This window comes from Cornus florida, unplaced genomic scaffold (assembly GCF_030987335.1).
Source record: "Cornus florida cultivar Cherokee Brave unplaced genomic scaffold, ASM3098733v1 CherokeeBrave_3.0.0_Hap2_Chr02, whole genome shotgun sequence".
NCBI classification, from domain to species: domain Eukaryota; kingdom Viridiplantae; phylum Streptophyta; class Magnoliopsida; order Cornales; family Cornaceae; genus Cornus; species Cornus florida.
This window is the reverse complement of record NW_026775572.1, coordinates 28,823,441-28,847,223: the sequence shown is the minus strand read 5'-3', so window position 1 is coordinate 28,847,223 and position 23,783 is coordinate 28,823,441. Positions and strand designations below refer to the sequence as shown.

At 35.4% G+C, this 23,783-nt stretch overlaps 2 protein-coding genes across 4 annotated transcripts in view; both read right to left on the bottom strand.

Annotated features, from left to right (window-relative positions):
* Positions 1 to 1,515: 1,515 nt before the first annotated feature.
* Positions 1,516 to 9,114, bottom strand: LOC132294487 (uncharacterized). 2 transcript variants are annotated; one of them, XM_059792362.1, is made up of 6 exons: positions 8,942 to 9,114; positions 8,687 to 8,811; positions 5,535 to 5,807; positions 2,807 to 3,043; positions 2,484 to 2,701; positions 1,516 to 2,084 (listed from the first exon to the last, which is right to left on the bottom strand). In XM_059792362.1, exons 3-6 carry the CDS (start codon positions 5,784 to 5,786, stop codon positions 1,820 to 1,822), a joined length of 972 nt encoding a protein of 323 aa, XP_059648345.1. In that variant the 5' UTR covers positions 5,787 to 5,807; positions 8,687 to 8,811; positions 8,942 to 9,114; the 3' UTR covers positions 1,516 to 1,819. The 2 variants fall into 2 exon arrangements, with proteins under 2 accessions (XP_059648345.1, XP_059648346.1); XM_059792363.1 differs by lacking the exon at positions 8,687 to 8,811.
* A 6,121-nt stretch (positions 9,115 to 15,235) lies between these two features.
* The window catches only part of LOC132294485 (nuclear pore complex protein NUP160), a 48,642-nt gene continuing 40,094 nt past the window's right edge, over positions 15,236 to 23,783 (bottom strand). For both annotated transcript variants that reach the window (XM_059792361.1, XM_059792360.1), the window contains exons 25-27: positions 23,187 to 23,327; positions 16,023 to 16,196; positions 15,236 to 15,937 (exon numbers count right to left, since the gene is read on the bottom strand). In XM_059792361.1, coding sequence (XP_059648344.1) covers positions 15,866 to 15,937; positions 16,023 to 16,196; positions 23,187 to 23,327 — 387 coding nt within the window. In that variant the 3' untranslated portion in view covers positions 15,236 to 15,865. The remainder of the gene's footprint in view (positions 15,938 to 16,022; positions 16,197 to 23,186; positions 23,328 to 23,783) is intronic.

Here is a 23,783-nt window from a genome sequence, read left to right as displayed (position 1 = left end):
TATAGTCATGACTCATGCGTGATATATATATATATATGAATCTAATGTGACAAAATGACAATATACTAACCTGGCGCGGTGTTGTGTCTGCTAGTGGGGGCTTTACGGTCTCTGCAGCTTCCGATGACTTTGGAGCATATATAAAGTAATACTATATAATGTGGCCAAGGCAAGTTTGGCTTTTACTTCAAGAAAGGAAAAATAAATAATAAAACAGGGACTTTTTCAAATTTTTTTAAACTTCTTTCCTGACTTGCCTCTCAAGAACTATGATGTTATTAGTATTGGACTATGACTTTATTTTAAGAGGTTGATATTTTATCGAAGTTGGAGATTAACATATTTAATTGTCTAAAACTTACAATCTCGGTCTCATCTTATCATTTGAATCTTCATGTCCAATTGTTTTTCAACCAAACCCAATTTTGTATTCAATCTCTTTTTCTTTTTCTTTTTTTTTTTTTTTATAATTTTAATTTTATATTTTTACAGATATTTTGTATTCAATGTCAACCATGTTAGAAATTTAATTTGGGAACATGCTGAAAATGGGGTTGGTATGGGGTTATCTTTGGTTTGTTACTTCTAGGCATATTAAAATAATAATAATAATCAAATTCTTAATGTGTAAATTCTCCAAATAATTGATATACTAATAAATTGAAATTAAATGAAAAAAAGAAAAAGAAAAAATAAGAAGAGTTGACCATGATTATATGTGTGTGTTAGAGAATAAAATGATAATCATGCTATATTTTGTTTCTATAGTATTGTTATTCCAACCTCTAAAAATTTCTTTGGTTTGTTACTTCTAGGCATATTAAAAAAATAATAATAATCAAATTCTTAATGTGTAAATTCTCCAAATAAAAAAAATAAAAAATAAAAAATAAAAAAAAAGGAAGAGAAGAGAAAAAAGAAGAAAAGTTGACCATAATTATATATGCGTGTCTGTTAAAGATTAAAATGATCATCATGCTATATTTTGTATTTTGTTTCTATAGTATTCTTACTCCAACCTTTAAAATTGTGAGGTGAGAATTAAGTCACCTAAAATGAGAACGAGAATCAGAACCAGAGTGAGCGAATTCGAGAATTGGAGTACAAAATTAAGTCACAAATAGTAATAATGAAAGCGAAAATACGTGTAAAACGCAAGAGAACAATACCCGTTAAGAAGGATAGTGTGATAAGAGTCTTTATTATTCTTTCATTCTCCTTACACCAATTATGGACCCCACTTGTGGGGCCCACTTTGTTGGTGCAGTATACCAAACCCAGTCAAGTTGATAACCTGTAACTTTTTTTATAAACATCCAGAATCTGGAGATACATGTCGGTGACACAAGTTGGTTTGCAGTAATATTTTATTTGAGTACCAAATACATATTATAGAAGTAATCTACTTTCTTTGAGAATGAGATCTAGCAACTTGCGTTGAGCCCAGAAGAGTAATGAGTTTTATACTGGTGCAAAGCAACAATTGGAGCTTCAATCATTGAGAAAATTTACAGCTAAACAAACAAATATCAGATTTTTGTGACGATAACAAAGAAGCTACAACCTTACCGGTGGAAAACAAAGAAGATACACACATTTCACCTTTTACTGTTACAGATTATCTTTTTTTTTTTTTTCTTCTCTTTACCAATCCCGAAACCTTGACACGTGGTTTGGAAGTAAAGACCCAGAGCCACCGAGACAGAGGTAGACCGGATACAGATAATTTTCTCAGTTCTCTTTTTCTATACTTACAGATATCAAGGGATGTAAGACAAAACCCTTATGAACTACAACAATGTACACTAACAATTCTACGCTATGAAAATGATGGTGAGAAACCCAGAACCTTAGGTCTTTCAAGTGGAAGCTGATCCATCTCGAATTTTCCGTGGCCAGGGCCAGAGGCATCTCCGCTGGTCTCAGCGTCTTCAAGTTCTTTTAGAGCTCTTTTGGCATAGATGGTAAACGCAACTGTTGTAATGATCGCAACAATGAAGGAGATAACATTGTATATGATTTCCACTAAAGTCATGTGATAGTTCCCGGACTGGACATCTGCTAGCGTCCTTATTAACCGACCACTGTGCACAAATACAGCAGGAGGGAAGACAAAGAAAACAAAACCAAAATGAGCACAAATATGCATCATCAACACCAAAAACATTTGGTCTAACTATATAAATTCCAAGTTCTTGAGGATATTGTTTATTGCATATGAACACAATTATGAACATGCCAACTACCCTTAAAAAAACACAAAGAAAAGGGGGTATTGGTGGGGTTTAAACCGTATCAACATAACTAGAAGAGACGCGCATAAAGAAAAAGGGTTTCTTGTGATGTTTAAACCATATGCTCGTCAACAGAATGACTGGAAAAGGCACTTTTATTCTTTTACCCCTAGTTATTATTTGATTAAAGACATCTACAGTTGTTTGTATAAAATTCGTTTAAAAAAAAAAGAAGAGGAGGAAACTAACCTATAAATGTAAATGAAGGCTTCTGGAACCATTCCAGCAATTGATCCCCATAAATACGGCCAAAATCTCATACTTGTCACCACTACTGCATAGTTGAAAATAGTGTATGGAAAGGGGGAAACCCTGAAGAGTGCAACAACGCGGAATTGATGGAACCAGCTCCCTTCCCCAGCCAGTCTAATCATAGCAGCTTTCTGAGGCCATCTCTTTAGCCATTGCTGCCCACATAATAAGAGAGATGGAAATTAGGATACCAGAAGAGAATGTAATCAGATAACATCATTTCTGTGTATCACCATCAACAAATTATACTGATAACTTACATGAATTCGATCACGGAAGAGTAATCCAATCAAATATGGCAGGATCATGCCAATGGTTGTGCCAACCATGATTATAACAAAACCAAGACCATATCCAAAAATCATGCCCGCCAGCCACATTGAAGGCCCAGAAGGTATAAAGAACACAGGGAAAAGTGCCAGAGAAGTAACAAGTACGAGTGCAAGGACTGGACGACCAAAGGCAGTGGCTTCCCATTTTAGGATTGGAAAGAGAACCTGCGACAAAAATGACAAGGCAAAGGTTTGGTACTGCCACATTGGTAGAACTTTGGCATAGAACAACTCCATTGCAACAATACTCAGATTTAGAAAATTATATACTGTTTTGAATACATGATTTTCAGTATGAAACAATTTAAATACTGTTGAATATGTGGTTTTAAGTTTGAAACAATTTAAACACTGTTGAATATGTGGTTTTAAGTTTGAAACAATTTAAACACTGTTGAATATGTGGTTATATAATGTTGAATGCGTGATTTTAAAATATATCTTTACTTATCACAAAAAAAATAAAAAAATAAAGAATGCATGATTTTAAGTTTGAAACAATTTCACCAAGAAAGATCAAAATGTTCTCTCACAGGGATTTTTATTGGCAATTCATGCCGTCATGTTAGAACATTACTTGTATTTGAAGCTTGGGCCCAACAATATATACAAAGTTCTCACACACCCCTCTTTTACTTGCAACCCCCTCCCATTTGTGGAGCAAAGAGGCAGAAAAATAGAAAGTGAAGAGTATAAACTTCACATGGACAATGCAAATGCAGATACTTAAACAAAGAGATACCAAATCAAGATTTTGCTCACATACCCCTCAGAAGAAATTCCCCCCCCAAAACCCCACCCCCCCCCCCCCCCCCCCCCCCCCCCCCCCTCCCTCTCTCCCTCTCTCTCTCTCATACATGGAAAGGCAGACAAAAAGATAGAGTGGTGTACAAATGTCAAATAGAGAGACAGAGAGAGCGCAAAAACAAAAGAACGAGATAACTCAAACCTCCCAAAGCAAAAGTTCTACTACTAAATTAGACTGATCAACTACCTCCAAAGCTTAAGTTATTAAAAAGGGTGTAAATTAAAATTTTCCATTATTAGAGAGGGTGTAACTTAAGTATTTATATCTTATGTACAATATAACCCCCAATTTTCTCATGTGAATTTTAACAATTCAGGTTTAGAACCGTTCGCTAATTGGATAGATCTTCTAAGAGAACTGTAATAATATAAATGATAAAAATAAAACTTTGGTATAGAACAACTCCATTGCAACAATACTCAGATTTAGAAAATAATATACTGTTTTGAATACTTGATTTTCAGTTTGAAACAATTTAAATACTGTAGAATATGTGGTTTTAAGTTTGAAACAATTTATATACTGTTGAATGCGTGATTTTAAATTATATCTTTTCTTATCAAAAAAAAAAGAATGCGTGATTTTAAAATGTATCTGTACTTATAAAAATAAAAAATAAAAAAAAAAAGGTGATTTTAAGTTTGAAACAATTTCACCAAGAAATATCAAAGTACAGAAATATCAAAGTGTTCTCTCACAAGGATTTTTCTTGGCAATTCATGCCGTCCTTTTAGAACAATACTTGTCTTTGGAGCTTGGGCCCAACAATATATATGAAGTTCTCACACACCCCTCTTTTACATGCAACCCCCTCCCATTTGTGGAGCGAAGAGGCAGAAAAATAGAAAGTGAAAAGTATAAACTTCACATGGACAATGCAGATGCAGATACTTAAACAAAGAGATACCAAATCAATATTTTTCTCACATACCCCTCACAAGCAATCCCCCCCTCATATATGGAAAGCCAAACAAAAAGATAGATTGGTGTACAATTGTCAAATAGAGAGACAGAGCAAAAACAAAAGAATGAGATAACTCAAGACCTCCCACAGCAAAAGTTCTAATACTAAATTAGACTGATCAACTACCTCCAAAACTTAAGTTACTAAAAGGGGGTAAATTAAAATTTGCCATTATTAGAGAGGTGTAACTATAGTATTTATATCTTATGTACAATATAACCCCCAATTTTCTCATGTGAATTTTAACAATTCAGGTTTAGAACCTTTGGCTAATTGGATAGATCTTCTAAGAGAACTGTAATAATATAAATTTATCATGACAAATTAATCTTTATATACATACATGTATAAATGAATACATACACATATACGTACATGGTTTTGCCCCTGATGTATCCGTATCCTGTATTTTTCAAATTTGTCATATTGCTAAAATTTGTAGTATTGTTCTGGTTGTATTATACTGTATCCGCACTCCGTATCTGTGTCCAAACCTCATAGACTTTCAGTCACATACTATTGTTGTGAATTAATTTCTAATAACCCTTAGTTTAGGCTCTTTTTTTACAAAATATGCTGCATTTAATTTGCAAAACTTTCAGATACTTAGTTGATGCAAATGGCAATATTATAATCCAGCACTTAGATATTATACTATAGGTCTGCAACTGGAATAGTCATTCAGTAATATTTTAGTCGTAATTCAGTCATTTAATCTTTTAGTCGTAATTCGTAAACAATCCATGAATTAACACACGGACTAAAGGGCAACAAACCAACAACTGCTGATGGAATCAATAATTGCTACCTTATCACATGATCTCATATGGACATATCTTGAAAAGTCAATGCTGATAGGGGAAAAAGGAATAAAAAAAATTTACCTTCTCAAAAAGAAATGGCACTCCCCATTTCAAGAAAATGAGAAGAATTATTATAGTAATAAAGCACCATATTATGGCCTTGACCCACCAAATTAATAGCTTATTCTTTGTTTCTGATTGAAGTTGTGAGATATCAGCTTCAGCTATCCTTGGTTCGTTGGATATAACCAGCCTTACATATTCACTGTCTTCCCTCACTTGACTGCCCCTATTTGCACTCTGCTTTTCTAAATCCTCAGCTGAATCTGGCATATTTGTTGAGGCACCAGAAATCTGTTGAATGAAGCATCAATGTGCTATTAGAATCAAGTAAAGAAGTTCTTCATGTGTACAATCTTAAAAGATACACCATCTAGCATGTGAAACAAAACGGAATATCTGTAACAAGTTCTAAATCAGGAATCCTGAGACTCATCACAAGTTCACGATCAGGTATCTCCAGGCATTGTGAATAAGATAGAAACTACACGTTACTAACCCAAAAACGGAAGAGTTACATACTACACCACTTCCAATGAAACATGTAAAACTCTCACACTTGAAGGTGTGATTTTCTTCAAATTGATATGCTGTGGGAGGCATTATATGTCAACATATTCAAAATTAGTTCTATACTTAGATTACGACAATTAGAGAAGGTATAAGCTCATATGACATGATTTTCTTCTTAACCAATAAATGAATAAACCAACAATTAATAAATTTATTGCCTGGTGCCGACGTGAAGGCAAGAGAGGTATCTCACGTACTGTTCAATAATTAAGCCAGTGACATGACTAGCTACTAGGTACAGTGATAGTTTTTTAACTGCACATATATAAAACAAAACCCTTTCTGTACCAAAGGCATCCAATTTTTGTCATACTAGACTAGATGAGGAAGGAAAAGTAACTTGAAATATCATGAGAAAGCCAAATGCAAGTTTTCTTTTCACCAGATCAAGTAGCATCTCAGAAGAACAGATCTAACTAGTCCACCATTTAGAAAATCTAGATTTAGGAGTTCAATGGCTAGAAATTTGTTGACTAATGGTGCAACTAATTTTGCTTGGCCATGTGCAATTAAGGCCAATAAAAGATGACATGGTTTGTGCTGAAGGCACTAAAAGGGCAAGGGAGAGGCCCGGCAAGACATAGTGACACTTAACTAAGCAACCTATGGCTTTAGATAGAGAAAATTGGCAGGATTGTGAAGCAAAACCTATGTAGATGGGTTTGAGGAGTGGATACGAGATTGTTAGCAATGTGATTAATCTGGTTCAACAAAGGGTTCAAGTCTTTGAAAAGCCAGTCCAACTTATTGGGCGTAAGCACGTTTGAAAAATCACTTTTCTGCCAATATGGTGCTCAGTTTCATTTCCAGCCTTGAATCGCGATACATTTAGTCCTATAAAATATTTCATTGTACATTTCCGGAAAATGCATTCAAAACAATATTCAATACCATCATTATTATGTCATCAACATTTCAGCATGCTTGTCACTACTATATGTTTTTCTGTCTTTGCACATGCTAACTTCAAAACCTTCTCTGTTCTTATTTTTTATTTATTTTTACATGAAACATAAACTCTTAAAACTTTGACAGGAAAAACTAAGTGGAATATGCAAGGTACATAGCTCGGTACAACATGTACTTGCAAACTAATATCATGTAAAGCAGATGCCCATCTCTCAACGAGATCTTTAATTCTAGCATTATCCGCCATTTTGTTCAAAGAACACGTCCTTACATTACTATTAGAAGAAATAGCGGATACATACATGCATCCCCAAACAGACAATGCCAAAGCATAACTAAGGATCAAGCTAACCGGGGGAGGCCAATCAACAACTACACTAACACTAACAAAGGTATAGCAAAATAGAAAGCATGTAGTCACAAACTTATGATATATCACCTAAAGAAGATGCCTGTCTCTCGACAAGATCTTTTATTTTAGCAGTATCTGCTACTTTGTGCATAGAACACATCCTAACACTGCTATTAGAAACATTCGATGAGAATTCGTACTCATTGCAAAAAGATCTATCATTTCTTTTGCTCAACACAATGATCAACTATAGAAGTAACAACTTTTCTTGTAACTCCACTTATCAACTCAAAATACCATTCACTAGACACTCTATAACGCCCTTACTGACAAATGTGTAAAAAGGGGATGAATTTGGTCTATACATGCATTGACATAGCACAATCTGTTAATCATGCCATAGATTAGAATCACCTATGTCTTCTATAATTTTATAGTCATCCACAAGATAAAGCTATTTATTTTAGTATGGTTCTAAGAAACCAACTAGAAGGTCCAGCTGACAGCAAGTCTTGCTAAAATTACTTCTCATGTGAGCAAAAGTGCATTTACCAACCGGAAGAAAACCGAACCAAACTTATTGTTGCTGCTGCCAGAAAAGAAGTCTAAGAAAGATTGATCTGGAGATTTTGTCAAGTAGCTGACAAAGCTTTGAGCCATATCCTTTCAATTCTTGACTACTGCATGCTTAAGTTACTAAAGGATCCCTGAGGCAGCAGTTGTTCAGATAACAAGTACAGACTGAAAGCTTCTCCAGATGATAATATATCTACAAGATCCCTGGTAAATAACCAATGGTGGTTTGACTGGCTACTCCATCTATTGGACTTGCTCCTTCTACTTCAAAGAAGATGATAATATACCTACAAGATCCCTGGTAAATCACCAATAGTATTTTGACGGCGACTCCATCTATTGTACTTAAGCAAGTCCTACTATGCAATATGGAGAGTAAGCAGCACAAAGTGGATTGGAATTATCACCAGAGTCCTGGATTCTCAAACACCTTAAGCACAAAACCAACGCACCAAAGCAGCAGCAATCTTTAGCTGTCCTCTTTCTTCTAATGCTTTCTATTCGTCATTCATAAAACCCAAATTTTTATTTACTCAGTAAAGAAGAAATTCACATTAACAATTTTCACATGACTACAAATTTTACATTTTAAGCTCCTTTTCTAACATCATATGCCCTAAAATTTCTTACAACTTAATAATTTTCTGCAACCCAAAAGGTACTACTAAAAAAAATATGAATTTCCCAAATAGTTATATCGACCCAAATAAATGATATATATGTATGTGTGTATCTGATAGGAGGAGTTGAAGGGTATTATTACCTTCTCTTTTTTTTCTGTTTATTTCCCAAAATAAATAAATCTACTTCCTGAAGTCACTCTAATTAAACGAAGGTTGAGCTTCTCTTGATTGACAACAAGATATACAAGATTGTGAAGACACCGAACTGCAGAGATAAATAAAGAAAACCGGAGAAACTTCAATCACGATTTCAAAAAAAAAAAATGCAAAGCAAAGCAAGGCAAAAATCAGAGCTAGAGAGAAAGAAAAAACTAGGGTTTCTGGTTAGAACTTACATGTGTCCCGGAGTAAATTTCTCAGCCGACGGACGGCAGTCGCCTGAACACCGGCCGCTCCTCTTTTTCTCTCTCTCTATATATGTCTCTTTCTCTCTCTATAATTGTGGTATAGTAGAACAGACGATTTAGTTATGAGCTTTCTTCGGTATTACTCTCTCCCTGTGGCCTAAACTAAGTAACCAACGTCAGGCCCGCGTGAAAAGATCCGCCTACCTGACTTGACCTCATTTTTACCCAATAACCAAACACCTCCTTTACTTGCTTCTTTTAATTGCCATGAATCTTACCGTTGCATTTTAAAATTAATAGGGCAGTCCCCATCCCACCCCATAAATTAAAAAAAAAAAAGAAAAAAAATCATAACTTGTTCGAGTCGGGTGTATGGTGCACCTCACTTACAAGTAGGGGTGGAATTCTCTCTGTTGTTTTTTTAAAGAGTGAGGTGCATTATACACTCCGATCAAACAAATAAGAAGGAAGACGAGTGGAAGGAAGAAATAAAAGAATGAAGAAACGAATTTTCTTTATTTCGGTAGATAATAGGAGAGAGGAGAGAAAAGATGGTGAGAGTCATTTTTCATCCTTTATAAATTTTCAATTTTTCAAATATAGACAAAAGACCTGAAGAAAAAAATGCAAGCAATTATAAAGGATTTTAAATTACATATATTTCTTTATAATTAAAGCTCTCCCTTCTCTTTTCTTCTAACAAATTACATAAATAATTTTGAAATGACAATCTTAAATGAAATAACAATTCTAACCTTACATATCCAAGTAAATAACTATTACTTTTTAAATGTCACAATTTTCATTTCATTTTTTCTCTCCTTATCTATAATCTTTAATATTTTACATATCTGTTGACAACACAACTAAAATGAAATAAAAATTGAATAATTTTTTTTAAAGGGACCAAAAAAAAAAAAATTTTGTTATTTTGAATAAATTACCTCTTTTGGCCTGATAAAAAAATAAAAATTAACCATTTAAAAAATAATCTCTTTTTACATGAAGATAAAAAAAAAACCCATAAAAATATATTTATTGAATAAATTATCTCTGTTGTCAAGATCCAAATAATAATAATAATAATAATAAGTACAAAAGGAAGACGTTTAAAAAAAAATTATCTCTATTGAATAAATTATCTCTTTTGATAAGACCCAAAAAAAAAAGAGAGGTTATTTTTATCGAATAAATTATTTATTTTGACAGGACCCATAAAAAATTACCAAAAAATAAAGTTACGTCTTATGACAAAATTGAAAAAAAGTCAATTTTGTTGAATAAACATCTCTTTTAATTGTAGTCACTATGAAATAAATTATCCCTTTTGACTGTCAAAAATAAAATTATTAGCATAGAATAAATTATTTTCTTTGAGAAGACCTTTGGAAAAAACAAAAAGAAAGGAAAAAAAATAGTAAAGAAAAAAAAAATTAAAGTTGTATAAAGTGTTTTGACTGCCAAAAATAAAATTATTAGTATAAAATAAATTATTTTCTTTGAAAGGACCTAGAAAAACCAAAAAAAAAGGGAAAAAAATAGTAAAGAAGTTAAAAAAAGGGTAATTATGACATTATAAATTAAGAAATTGTGCATTAATAATTTCAAAGACTTTTTTGTCATTTCTTTAAAAAAAAAATAATAAATAAAGTTTAATCGGAGAAAAGTGGAGTGTCAATCGCTCTCTTTCGTTTTATTCTCTTTCATTTAACAAAATAAAAAGAGGAATTTTAACTCCCTACCCTCGTGAAGTGAGATAAGATTTGTCATTTGGCTAGGCACTCCCTTTTTAATCAAATGCATTCTACTCTTACAGTAAAGTGACACAAGTGCCCTTAACTCATAAATTGAAAAATCAAATACTAAGGGCGTGTTTGTTATTTGTGTTGAAAAAAAAGATTATTTATCATCTCCCTTAACTTGGTAAACCATATGTTTTGGTACGTCACATCTTAAACTATATTTGTCATATTAGTCTTGAGGTTGAAACTTCCCGTATCCTGTCTGAAGATTTATACCAAACCATCATTTTTTTTTTTCCTTATTTTTTCAATGATTTGACTTTGATTTGTTACTCAGCTTATTAATTAAAATGATATTATTTAGGAATGTGCCGTTCTAGAAGCTGTGTAAAAGTCAATCCATTGCTAATAGATATATATTATATACAGTATATTAATATAGCACATGTGATAGTAATCAATCAAGAAAGGGGTAGATGTCAAGACAGAACGTTCCTTGGCAAATATAGAAGGTTCCCAGCCTGTCCTCATATGGTCACTCATTGATTTTTTATTTTATTTTATTTTATTTCTAATTTTCGTCCTCCAAAGAATCCCTGCAGTATGTATGTTTTTTGGAGGAAATTTCCTGTAAACTCAGATTGAAACTATTATGTGAAATGGTAACATCATATGACGCCCCCACTTATATACATCCATATATATATATATATATATATATATGGAAAAAGTGCCAGAAACACCCTTAAAATATACTTTTTATAGCACTTTTATCCTTTATTTAAAAAGGTATGCATAAAACACCCTTAAATTATGACATTTGTGCAAATAAGTCCTATTTATAAAAATTGAACTAAAATGCCCTCAGCAAGACATTTTATAATATATATAATATATATATATATATATATTGTGAAATGACTAAAAAGGGCTCTGCCCTTCTTCTTCTTCATCTTAGTGGTCGCCGAGGGAAGGGAAGGCCGGAGAAGATACATACATATATATATATATATATATACACAGACATATATATACAAGTATATATACACATATACATAGACATAAATATACAGATAGATATATGTATTTATTGTAAATTTACAAATTATATATATACACATAGCCACTGCCAACCATAGCCATTGCCAACCAAACCAAATTCCTCAAACACCAAAATCTAGCCTACAGAGCCAACCACCAAAAGTTGCAAGACCCATTCGCAAACCCCACATCACCATAGTCTACTGCCGCCGTTCGCCATACAGGAATCCTGACTCGTCGTTGCTGTCCGCCGGTTAGTCTGTGGTTAGCTCGACGGAGACTGAGAGTAACGAGGACTTACTCGCCGCGCTGACTCACCAGTTGACTTGGGCCACTCTGCAAGAAACTCAGAAAAACACTCCTCGTCCCCAAAATATCGAGGTATGATGCTATAATCTTTGATTTTCTTTGTTTTTTGTCATGAATTTCATGAGAATGTGTTCAGATTCGGTGTTTGTGTTAACTCAGAAGACATGGGTCTTATCCGGATCGCCTCAATCGACTCTCAGTGGAATCGGAAGGTGGTCTAGCAATGGAAGCCCAAACAGTCCTTCTCAGGTATCGTCGCCGCCGACAACGCTTGGAGTCTAATTAACGCAGTGGCTGGACAGGTGGCTAGGTTGAAGATCACTGGCGGTGAACCTAGAAACAGAGGACTCCTCGGACCCCCTCGCAGTCACAATCCGGTCTATCCTTCGCCGCCGGTGACAGCTGGGTTCGGCCGTGAGCATGTGACGCCTCCGTCTTTATCTCCCTCCCCGGAGACGCCTCCGTCTTTATTCCCTCCCGGCGACATCAACCTCTCACTCCCTCCTTGGCGACGTGTATATGCATATATCTGTCTGTGTATGTATGTGTAATATGTAAATTTACAACAAATAAATATATATATATATATATATATATATTTATGCCTGTGTATATGTGTATATATATCTGTATATATATGTCTGTGTATATATGTATCTTCTCCAGTCTTAGCTTCCCTGGCAACCACCAAGATGAAGAAGAAGAAGGGCCAAGCCCTTTTTAGTGATTACACAAAATATATATTTTTATATATATTATAAAATGTGTTGCTAAGAGTATCTTAGTCCAATTTTTATAAATGGAACCTATTTGCACAAATGTCATAGTTTAGAGTGTTTTTTGCACGGGAGGGGTACAATATACACCATATTGTCACGGGCCTAGAGATTTGGCGCAGCGGCACGGCCCGTGCGGCACCAAGGCGTTGCTTCAGCTCGCGCAAGCGCCCTGGTCAGCCACTACGACCTGCCCTCCCAAGGATACATGCTGACTGGTTTCGGTCTGCCATGGCCTCGTCAGGGGAACGGCTCCAGCTCCCGACCAGTTTGTGCAGGGATGGCCAACTCCCTTCTTCATAGTCAAGTCCAAGACCAGCGACAAGCACCTCGAACTGAACCGAGTCGACCTGCCTGAACTCTGAAGAGGTACCATCCTGTGCTCCTGCACGCCCCTTCCCTGGAACCATTCCCAGTCAAACTCTGCTCTTTGCCAACCAGCATGCGTGTCTTCCATCCTCCAAGCGTCTTAGGAATCACTTCGTGACATTCTCCCACACCCAAATCCTGCGACGTCCTCGTCGCAGTGCGGCGCTTCACTACTGCGTCCACTCCCTTCCAAAGTCTGCCTCCATGCGGTATGCTCGCCTTCCCACCATCGCTTCCTTGTGCAGCTCCCTGCACTGCACTCGCCCAATGATAGGCCTCGGACCAAGGGGACGTCCACTCCTCAAGGACGTGACTCTTCTCCGTCATGCCGCCTCCGCGACATCCCGAGCAAGCAATGGCCTTCTGCCGACTTGATGCTCGCCCTTCACCATGGTTTGCATCACCCAAGGACTAAGCACGAACTTTGGTGCGCGCGGCCCTCCGGCCCTTCAATGCGCAACTTCAACGGACGCTTCTTCCTGGGGAGATGGAGGCTCTCCCCCCCAACTGCATTGATTCCTCCTCATCGACGCAACTTCAATGCACCGTCTTCATTCTCTGACCCCTCCCGGACCGACAAGGGGGCACCCCACCGTGCTTTACCCCAAGTCCTGCTCTGATACCATTTGTCACGGGCCTAGAGATTTGGCGCAGTGGCACGGCCCGTGCGGCACCAAGGCGTTGCTTCAGCTCGCGCAAGCGCCCTGGTCAGCCACCACGACCTGCCCTCCCAAGGATACATGCTGACTGGTTTCGGCCTGCCATGGCCTCGTCAGGGGAACGGCTCCAGCTCCCGACCAGTTTGTGCAGGGATGGCCAACTCCCTTCTTCATAGTCAAGTCCAAGACCAGCGACAAGCACCTCGAACTGAACCGAGTCGACCTGCCTGAACTCTGAAGAGGTACCATCCTGTGCTCCTGCACGCCCCTTCCCTGGAACCATTCCCAGTCAAACTCTGCTCTTTGCCAACCAACATGCGTGTCTTCCATCCTCCAAGCGTCTTAGGAATCACTTCGTGACAATATGCATACTATAGGGGTGTTTTTTTTGTACTTGACCCATATATATATATATATATATATATGTTTCAAGGACGATGAAGTCTTTCTTTCAATAAAAATTCCCAACCAGAATTCTACTGCCCTTTCTTTATAAATTCCTTTAATGCTATTTTATTATTAAAATATTAACTATACCCACTTACTTCTAATTAGTAATTAGTATCAATTTAAAACAATAATGAAAAAAATAAGTTAATTAAATTCAACCTTTTTTCTATTGTACAATTAATGAATTATTAAATTCTTTTAAATTAAACCCACTGTAATAGAAATAAATATTTTTTAAAAAAGTTCAAATTTTGTTTTTTCTGTTTTTACATGAAGTGTTTTGCTCATATACAATTAATGAATTATTAATTTTTTCACTTTTTTTTCCCCCTATTTTATAATGTTTCAGAAATAACCAATTCCAAGAATTAAACGTAAAATTATTTAAAAGCATATATATATATATATAAACTTCACAGATACACTGGTGTTCGTTCCCCTAGAAATTATAAAGTATTCATCCCCTTAGTGCTCAATTTAAAAATGTACATCTTAGTATAAAATGTAAAATAGAATAAACATAGATAAATAAATAGATCAATCCCTTACCATCTCATACTGAGACAAATAAGTTCATCAATAATTAAAGGATAATTTTTTTTTTTTTTTTTTTTTTTTTTTTTTTTTTTTTTTACACAAAAATAATTAAAGTACACTGACAAATTTATCATCGCTCCTAGTTCCTAAACATTTTCAGAGATTACAAGTATTCATCACATAGTACATAGTAACATATTGATTATGACGGGTGAAAATATCTATGAAATTGAACATCATTGAAGCAAATTTAACCCCAACATCAATATTCGACATTTTCTTTTCATATATAATATTCAATAAAAGAGACTAAAAGAATCATGCTTAAATTAGAGGAATACTAAGACGAGGTAGTTGAAATGATTTTAATATATTAAATATAATAAGAAATATGGCCTGAAAAAAAAAAAGAACGAGAAAATTTTGGATGGTTAAACAAACCTGCATGGTAAGCATGAAAATAGATCCTATGTAGTGATAGTTTTCCTTCTTAATTATAAAATTTTAATGGAAGCAATCCAATGTGTTTTAGCCTAACAACTTGGAAATGCACACACAAGCACCTAAAAAACCAGAAATCAATCTCTGAACTATACATATCAACAGGACAATATGCTGCTATCAACAAATATTGAGCAGCTGCTATCTTAAAACCTAATTTTGAAGCAATGTATTTTGTCCATTGCTCTTTCCTCTCCTCCACACCGTGGAGCTCAAAACAAGATGCATACCGTTTAAGACCATTCTCTCATTTAAGTTTCAAAAGTGGTGCCGCTGCCGACCCAAACTATGAAAATATTACCTTGAGTTGGTGTTCATCTGATTTTTCTAATACACGAGGCTACACTGCTACAGCCTAAACCAAAAAGAAACAGATTGGATTTCCAAAAATCATATGTTGAACTTTATAGTGCACTATCGCCACTGATTTCAAAATCGCCACGCTTGTGCAAGGGATCTGATGTTAATCAAAGAACCCAGGAAATGCAGTACACCTTGCGAGGGAATTAAGGTATCACAGTCTCTTGCTTAGCTCCGTAGTTTTTGCTGAAGTTTCTCAACGGACGCAGAAGACTGCACATCATCTGAATCCACTTTCAGCTGAAACAACAAATTAATGGTGATTTTCCCAGATGGCAGCAGATTTAAATAAACAGAAGCAGTGTAAGGAAGGAGAAAACCGTACCAGATTGAGATGGTTCAATAGAGCCCCATGTAACAACTTTTTCAGTTTTCTACACTGATCAATCATGTGACCCGAACTTATCAATTCCTCAAGTCGGCACCATAGCTGCTCAACTATTGCATACGGGAACCAAACTGCAGATGGCCTTTTCCGACGAATAATGTCTGCCGGTCTCTGCAAAGTGGTAATTGCTTCAGTACACAGCCACAAAAAATCTTTAACAGCCACTTATTAAAGGATCTAATAAAGGTCAAACAATCACAGCACACTTAGCCATCTCATGGAGAATAAATGGCCCCCTTTGTGTTTTACAAAGCCTTCGATGGTACAAACCCATTAAGAATAATGCCATGAAAGAAATGAAAACTATTATCACCGTTAACAATCGTCTACTATAAAAGCTAAGACTGCTAAGAGAGGGTTTAACTTTAATATTTAAATCCTTCAACCCGCCCCCTCACGTGTGGCCTTCTTTTGGTCCAACACGTGCTCCAATTTTAATTATTAGGGTGTCGGTGAGGTTTGAACACAGGACCTAACCTGCTCCGATACCATGCTAACAACCATCTACTATAAAGCATAAGATGTTAGAGAGGGGTGTAACTTTAAAAATTAAATTGTTCAACAACCACAAATGGCAAAGGATCAGTCTCAGAAATTTGTAATACTGACACCAATTTAATATTTTCTTCATATGGAATGATTGCATCCATTTCCTATACAATCCCGTTCATGATGCATTTCTAGAGAAAACTATAAATGTCACCAAATAATTACCATTAAACATCCATATAAGCCATTTATGTCGCAAATCCAATTTTAACTTCCCCCAACCCATTTCCAGATCTGGAAGGGTTCAATTCAAGCACGGAAGGGACAGGGCTGTATTGATGCAGTTTGAGGCCTAAAGCGAAACCACTAAATTGGGCCTTCTCACATTAATTATATTAATACAGTAAGATAAAAAAATTCGGTTAAGAGAAACTTGTATTGACAAATAGAAGAGCAGTTGTACTTATTTGGTAATTACTGTAATACAATACACACCATAATTATTTCATTAAAAGAAATATATAACTAAAAAAAATGAGATATGGGGCCTCTTCTCCCATTGAGGACCTTAGGCGACTTAATTGCCTTATCGTTGAGCTGCCCCTGACAAGTGGTGCATGTACAATAAATCTAGTCATCACAACATATAAATTTTCATTTTTCTTGCTTGGGTATATAGCAAATAAAATTGAATGATATTTCAATAATATCTTTGAATCTCAAATCATACAACTTAAACAAGAATCAAACAACAAATTATCAGTACCTAACATTTATAAACCATTGAGATGCTTAACACATCTATATTATTGACATAATGACATACTAACACAATTATTGATACTATGGCCAAAGTGAACTAAGCCAGAGCCTCAAGGCCAGCACATGAAAAACTAGACAACTAAATAACCAATCCAGTGCATCAACTATCCACTCAAAACAAATATTTATTGTATTTATATTTGGAGGGTCCAGACGCTTAAAAATTATAGTTTCCTATAGAATGTTTGAAGCAATTTCCGTTGTTTGAAATTAAGAAAAAATAAGACGCCATTGCTTGGTTTAATGGTAAAAGCTCAGCTATCAAACATCATAATAAGGGTAAGACAGCCACTTAGTGTTAATAATGCTAAAGGTTAGGGGGGATCAAGTTCACTCCACTGCATCCCATGATTAATGGGGAGCAAAGTCAGTTATGGTATAGTATAAATATAAATAAATACTATACTTCATTTTTTTGATAAGTAACTATACTTGATTGGATTTGGCTAGCAATTTCCCTTTGCAATCAAGCGAACGGCTTCAAAGGGTTGATATAATACTCAACGAAGTTGTTGATTCGTTCCAACCCCACAGTTAAGGATTATAGGTGTATTCTGCTAACCAACAGCTAGAAATATAATGAATGCAGACCTTTTCTGACAGAGCAAAAGGGCTTTACTTCCGTTTGCATTGCTATGATTGCAAAAAAGATTGCATTGACAAATTTCGCTTCATTTATATTTTTTAATTTGTTCTTTCAATTTCTAAAAGCATATTAAAATTCTGCCATCCAATGGTAGAAGGAAGTAGTTTTGGTATCAAACATTTGTGGTTCTTCCAAGCCTTTATGGGTTCTTTGCAAATAAGGATTCATCCTCGGTGTGCCTTTTCTTGATGCACTTATTCATTTTTGCATATTTTCTTCGTGTTCTGACTATTTCTAAACTAAGGACAGAAGGATTAAACATTAATTGAAATTGAAACGCCCATGACATATACTATTTAAGGTATTGACATGCTTACGATTAATCCCTGCATTTTGCGGTATGGCAAAATTTAACTTACTAATATCTAGAAAGTATTGTGTTTTAATCGACTATAGAAGTCCAAAGAGCTACTATGAATAGTATTAGCAGGTTGTAACAAACTATTGTTAGGCAACATCACCACCACCACCACCATTGCCACATCATCGACACCATCACCATCTATTATGTTTGAACAAGGTCGGCCACATGAATTCTATTTTTTTCGTTCTTCTCTATATCAAGTTATCTCACTTACTATGTTTAAAGTTCTGAAATCATTTCTAATAACTTCATCCCATAATAATTTTTGTCGCCCTCTCTGTCTCTTACCAAACTATTCATCTTCAGCAAGCACATCTATACATATTCATTGTATATGTCCACACCTCCTAAGTCTAATTTCTCTTTTTTTGTCAGTATTGGGCATCACTCCTAATTCTTCCCACACCCTTCCATAGTAGCCCTATCTTTTGTAGTCACTCCGACCATCAATCTTAACATCCTTATTTATGCCAGATGAATGCATTGTTCTGGTTTCCTTTTTAAAGTCCAACAGTTTGTTCCAAATAAATTAGTTGGCTTAGTAATTGTTCTATTGCTATTAACTTATTTGTAATTCTTTTACTGCATAAAATACCACTAGTCTATCACCATTTTGACCACCCTGATCCAAATTTACTAGTGAAATCACTGTCCATCTCTCCTTATTTTATTGTTGTTGATCTTAAATATCAAGCGTGGTTATTTTGAATAATCCTTTGGTTTTGAGGTGGGATAGTTGTTCAATCAATATCTGAATCTAAAATAATTTAACATAATCCTTGGGTTATGTTATCATCATTATACTATTATCTAAATTTGTATGTTATAAAAAAAATTCACTGGACTTCGTAGAACAGTGATATTTAAACGATAAGAGTCAACACGACAACCACCAAGCCTTTTCCCAATTACCGTTGGCTACATGAATCCCATGTTTCCATTCTGGTCTATTTAAGGCAATAGCCTTAGTCAATCCACATGCTATCATATCTTTCTTTACCAACTCTACCCACATTAACTTTGGTCTTACTCTTCCCCTAGTATTACACTCAATGTGAACTATGTCACTTTTCCTAACTGGTGCTAAAATTCTTCTTTGCACATGAGCAAACCATCTTAACCTACCCCATTTCACTCATTTTATCTCCAATTGGTGCTACTCCAACCATCTCCCAAATGTGATCATTTATAATTATGTCCTTTCTAGTATTATCGCACATCCATAGCAACATTCGCATTTCTGCTACTCTCACTTTACAAAAATGTTGTTTCCTAGCTATCCAACAACCAACATTCGGTGCCACAAAGTATGGTTGGTCTAATAGTTGTTCGATAGAACTCCCCTTTCAATCGTAAGGGAATACGCCTATCACGCAGTATACTAGATGCACTCCTCCATTTAATCCATCTTGCCTTGATTCTATGATTAACGTCATCTCTAATTTCTTCCACATTATGAATAATTGAGCCTATGTTACGATAAACGTAGCGAACCCAAGATTAAATCAAGAAACACGACAGAAAAGTAATCACACCACGCACAAAGAACACAAAGATTTAGCGTGGTTCAGTAAAGCCTACATTCACGGTGAAGATCTAGCAAAAGTTTTCACTATGCGAAAAATAAGAGATTATAAGTTTCAGCCCCTCTTTTTCTCTACGATTTTCAGTCTCTCTATATCCCACTCCAAAGCCTAGACGCCCTTATATATCGGGCTACAAGAGAGTACTAATTAGGGTGGTCCACGACCCACAAGCAAAAATGGGTCAATAATTTTCCAACGGGTCGTCGGGTCGTAAACGGGTCACAATGCAACCCAACACCAAATTCGGGCCACAACATCATAGCCTAAATAACAAAAATGTTTTTTTTTTTTTGATAAGTAAAAATAAATAAAAATGTTAATTTTTTGAACCTCTTGATTCTCAATCCTCATTACATCCCCATTTATCTTTCTAGATTTACTAAAGTCACACTTCACAAATTCAATTTTGTTTTGACTAATCTTAAACCCATTCGCTTCTCTCCAAACCCCTTATTTGCCATTAACCCCTTTCTAGTCTCATCAACTAAACAATATCATCGGCAAATAACATACTCCACGGAATCTCATCTTGGATGTGTCTTGTCAGGTCATCTATAACTAGAGCAAAAAGGTATGGACTTAATGCCGACCCTTAGCGTAAGCCTACAGTTATTGGAAATTCAATTTCCCCAACAGGCTATCTAACTATAGTCACACAACCATCATACATGTCCCTTATTGTGTCAATGTATCCCTTTGTGACTCCTTTCTTTTCTAAAACCCTCTATATTAGGTGTCTAGGTACTCTATCATAGGCTTTCTCCAAATCAATAAAAACCATATGGAGATCTCTCTTCTTCTTTCAGTATCTTTCCATTAGTCTCCTCAATAAATAAATAGCCTCCATCGTTGACCTACCCGACATGAATCCAAATTGATTCTTCGACACTTCCGTCTCTCATCTTAGGCGTTATTTAATCTCTCTCCCAAAGTTTAATAGTGTGACTCAGTAAGTTAAAACCACTGTAATTATTACAACTTTGTACGTCCCCTTTATTTTTATATCTAAGTACTAAAATACTTTGGCGGCACTCATACGACATCTTCTTAGATGTTATTATCTTATTAAACAATTTTGTTAGCCAAGAAAAACCAACTTCGCCTAAACACTTCCACACCTCAATAGGAATGCCATCAAGTCCTAAAGCCCTCCCCGATTTCATCTTCCATAAGGCATTCCTAACCTCCCACTCCTCGACCCTATGGAAAAAGAGGTAATCTCTAACATATTCTTCTAAGCACATACTTACTATACTGTTTTCATTTACAAATCGCCATATGCTCTATGTTTTGTCTCACTTACTACATTCTTAACTTCTATATTTACTTTTTTCATATTTGTCAAACGCTTCACTATTTTTAGTTTTTTGCCAAAGTTTATAGCATTCCCGTTTTGTTTATAAGACTTTTTGGACCTGTTCATTCCACCACCAAGTTTCCTTGAATAATTCTCCCGTTCCTTTTCATTCTCCTAGGACTTCTTTTGCTACTCTTTTAATATATGTAGTCATCTTATTCCACATTTAGCTTGTGTAGTCTTTTACATTCCACGTTCCTTCTTTTAACATCCTATTTTTTAAAATAATTCTTCGACTAACCAACCCCCCCCCCCCTAAACTCCACCACCAAGTCCACAAATAAATCTAAAACAAGAAACCTATGTTGTGATGTCAAACTCTCTCCGTGAATGAACAAGTTAAAAAGTAATCAATTTGACTCATATTTGATCCACTTTTAAAGATTATTACGTGTTCATCATACGAGTCAACACGAATTGTCTTTAAAAAAAGTTATGAATTTTTTTTGGGTTCAGCAATGGCTCCACAATTCCCAATTGTTACTGAAAATTTTCAAAAAAAAAAAAAGAGAGTAGTTTTTCATCTTTAAACAGTGTCACATAACCAACATAATAGTATTTTGGAATCTCTATATAAACCAGCTATGAAGCACGAACACCGACACGGGTACGATACGACACGAACACGGCGATACAGCAAATTTCAAAAAAATAGGACACGGACACGGCAAGGATACGATAATAAAATAATAATATATATATTTATTATATATAAAATTTTAATTTCTCTTAATTTTAAATTTATATTAATAGACATGATCCATTTAAATTAAGTCCAATCCAAATTCTATTAAAATTCAAACAATAAATATGTAGTATATCTTTATATCCAATACTAGAATTTGTATCAATACTAGAATAGTTTTAACTTTGTAACCAAACACATTGAAAAGGAGATAAGATTACAATCTTATCTCCTCGGTCTTCCCACGTTTGACTGACCATATTCTCTCTCCTCTAGCCAGACGCCATCTCCTCCGTCTCTTAACTTTCTATCTTCCTTCTCCTCCGTCTATTGATTTATTTTTAGAGAATATGCAAACAAATTTTCACTCAAACAATTAAAAGAGATTTCTTTTTTCATTCTGTCTTCAATTAATCCACACCAACCAGACCATGATCATCAGGTTCTTCATCATCTCTTTGTTGGTTTCCCCTCTCTCTTCCAATTTCTCTCTCATCCCCTCCATTTTTTTATTTAGAGTTGCTTTTGGTTTGTTGTCTTCGATCTGTCCACACAAAAAAAACACATATCTCTCATCCTCTCTTTCTTTCAAACAAGAATCTGAACTGCGGTATCCTCCGGTGTACCAGTCGTGTCCTCCGGTGAGTTCCCGCCGTATCTCATGGCATGTCCATCTTGAAAAAATGAATAAAAAAATAGGACACCGGTAGAAGGGTGTCGGACACATGTCCGAGGTTGGGACACGCGTTACATGGACACGTGTCCAACACTGGTACGTCACCCCTACGACGCGTGTCTGTGCTTCACAGTAAACCAGCATCAGAAACCAGAACTCATCTAAAGATATCAAATGGTTGAAACAATATATTACCTAAGGATAATAATAACTTATAAATCAATAAGCATATGTTCAGTTGTATTTTAAATATGAACAAATGGGTACTTTGCAGAAAATGGTAGGGAGTGTATTCGTGCGCATGGTCTCAAGTGTTGGGGGTTGGGCAAAGCATTTCCTGCCAATAGATTAAACATGGAAATGGAAACACAATAATCTCTTTAAATATGACGAGGACCAGCAGAAATTTATAAAATTTCATGGTGCTTTTGCGGTCATAAATACTATGTCAAGTAAAGAAAAGGGTAAAATTTTACCACCAATGCAAAGGCTTCAATGTACTCAACCAACAGATTAGTAGCTTCTGCATATCGAGCATATTCAACATATAGTCGAAACAAGGATGCAGGGTCTGATTCTTCGCCAGTCATCCCCCAAGTACTTTCCCTTTGAGCACCCTGTGACAGCCAATCAAGTAATATATTAGTGTGTGATTTCAAACATCATAAAACAAAGAAAAAATTACGTACACCAATAGTCAACAGGCAAGTTTCAACCTCATCTTAAACTATAAAACACCGACTTTAATGAGAAAATAAAAACAACAAAACAAAAAACTGGAGAGAGGCCAGCTAGATCCAAGATCTTTTAAGTTCAGAAGAGTCCCACAGCAGTGCAAAAGATTACTGATGTACTGAGTTTTGAATGTCCTTTCCCATATCCATAGTGTTTAACTGGATAGGAACATAATATCCAATTCAGATCAATGGGACAATGTTTAAGATGAAAAAAAGTTAAGTGAAAGTGAAACTGATCTGATAGCGAGGGTGATGTAAGGGAGAGTCTGAAAGAATGGATGAATTTGGTAATGGAGAAAATTACCTCAAAAGATAGATGAAGTTAATCTAGAAATA

What these genes read in the sequence shown, in the direction of transcription:
- LOC132294487 (XM_059792362.1), bottom strand. Translation starts at nt 5,786, where the DNA reads ATGCCAGATTCAGCTGAGGATTTAGAAAAGCAGAGTGCAAATAGGGGC. An exon ending in TGCCATTTCTTTTTGAGAAG is followed by an intron (nt 3,044 to 5,534) that starts GTAAATTTTTTT and finishes TTTTTGTCGCAG; the next exon opens with GTTCTCTTTCCAATCCTAAA. An exon ending in TCTTCCGTGATCGAATTCAT is followed by an intron (nt 2,702 to 2,806) that starts GTAAGTTATCAG and finishes TTATGTGGGCAG; the next exon opens with CAATGGCTAAAGAGATGGCC.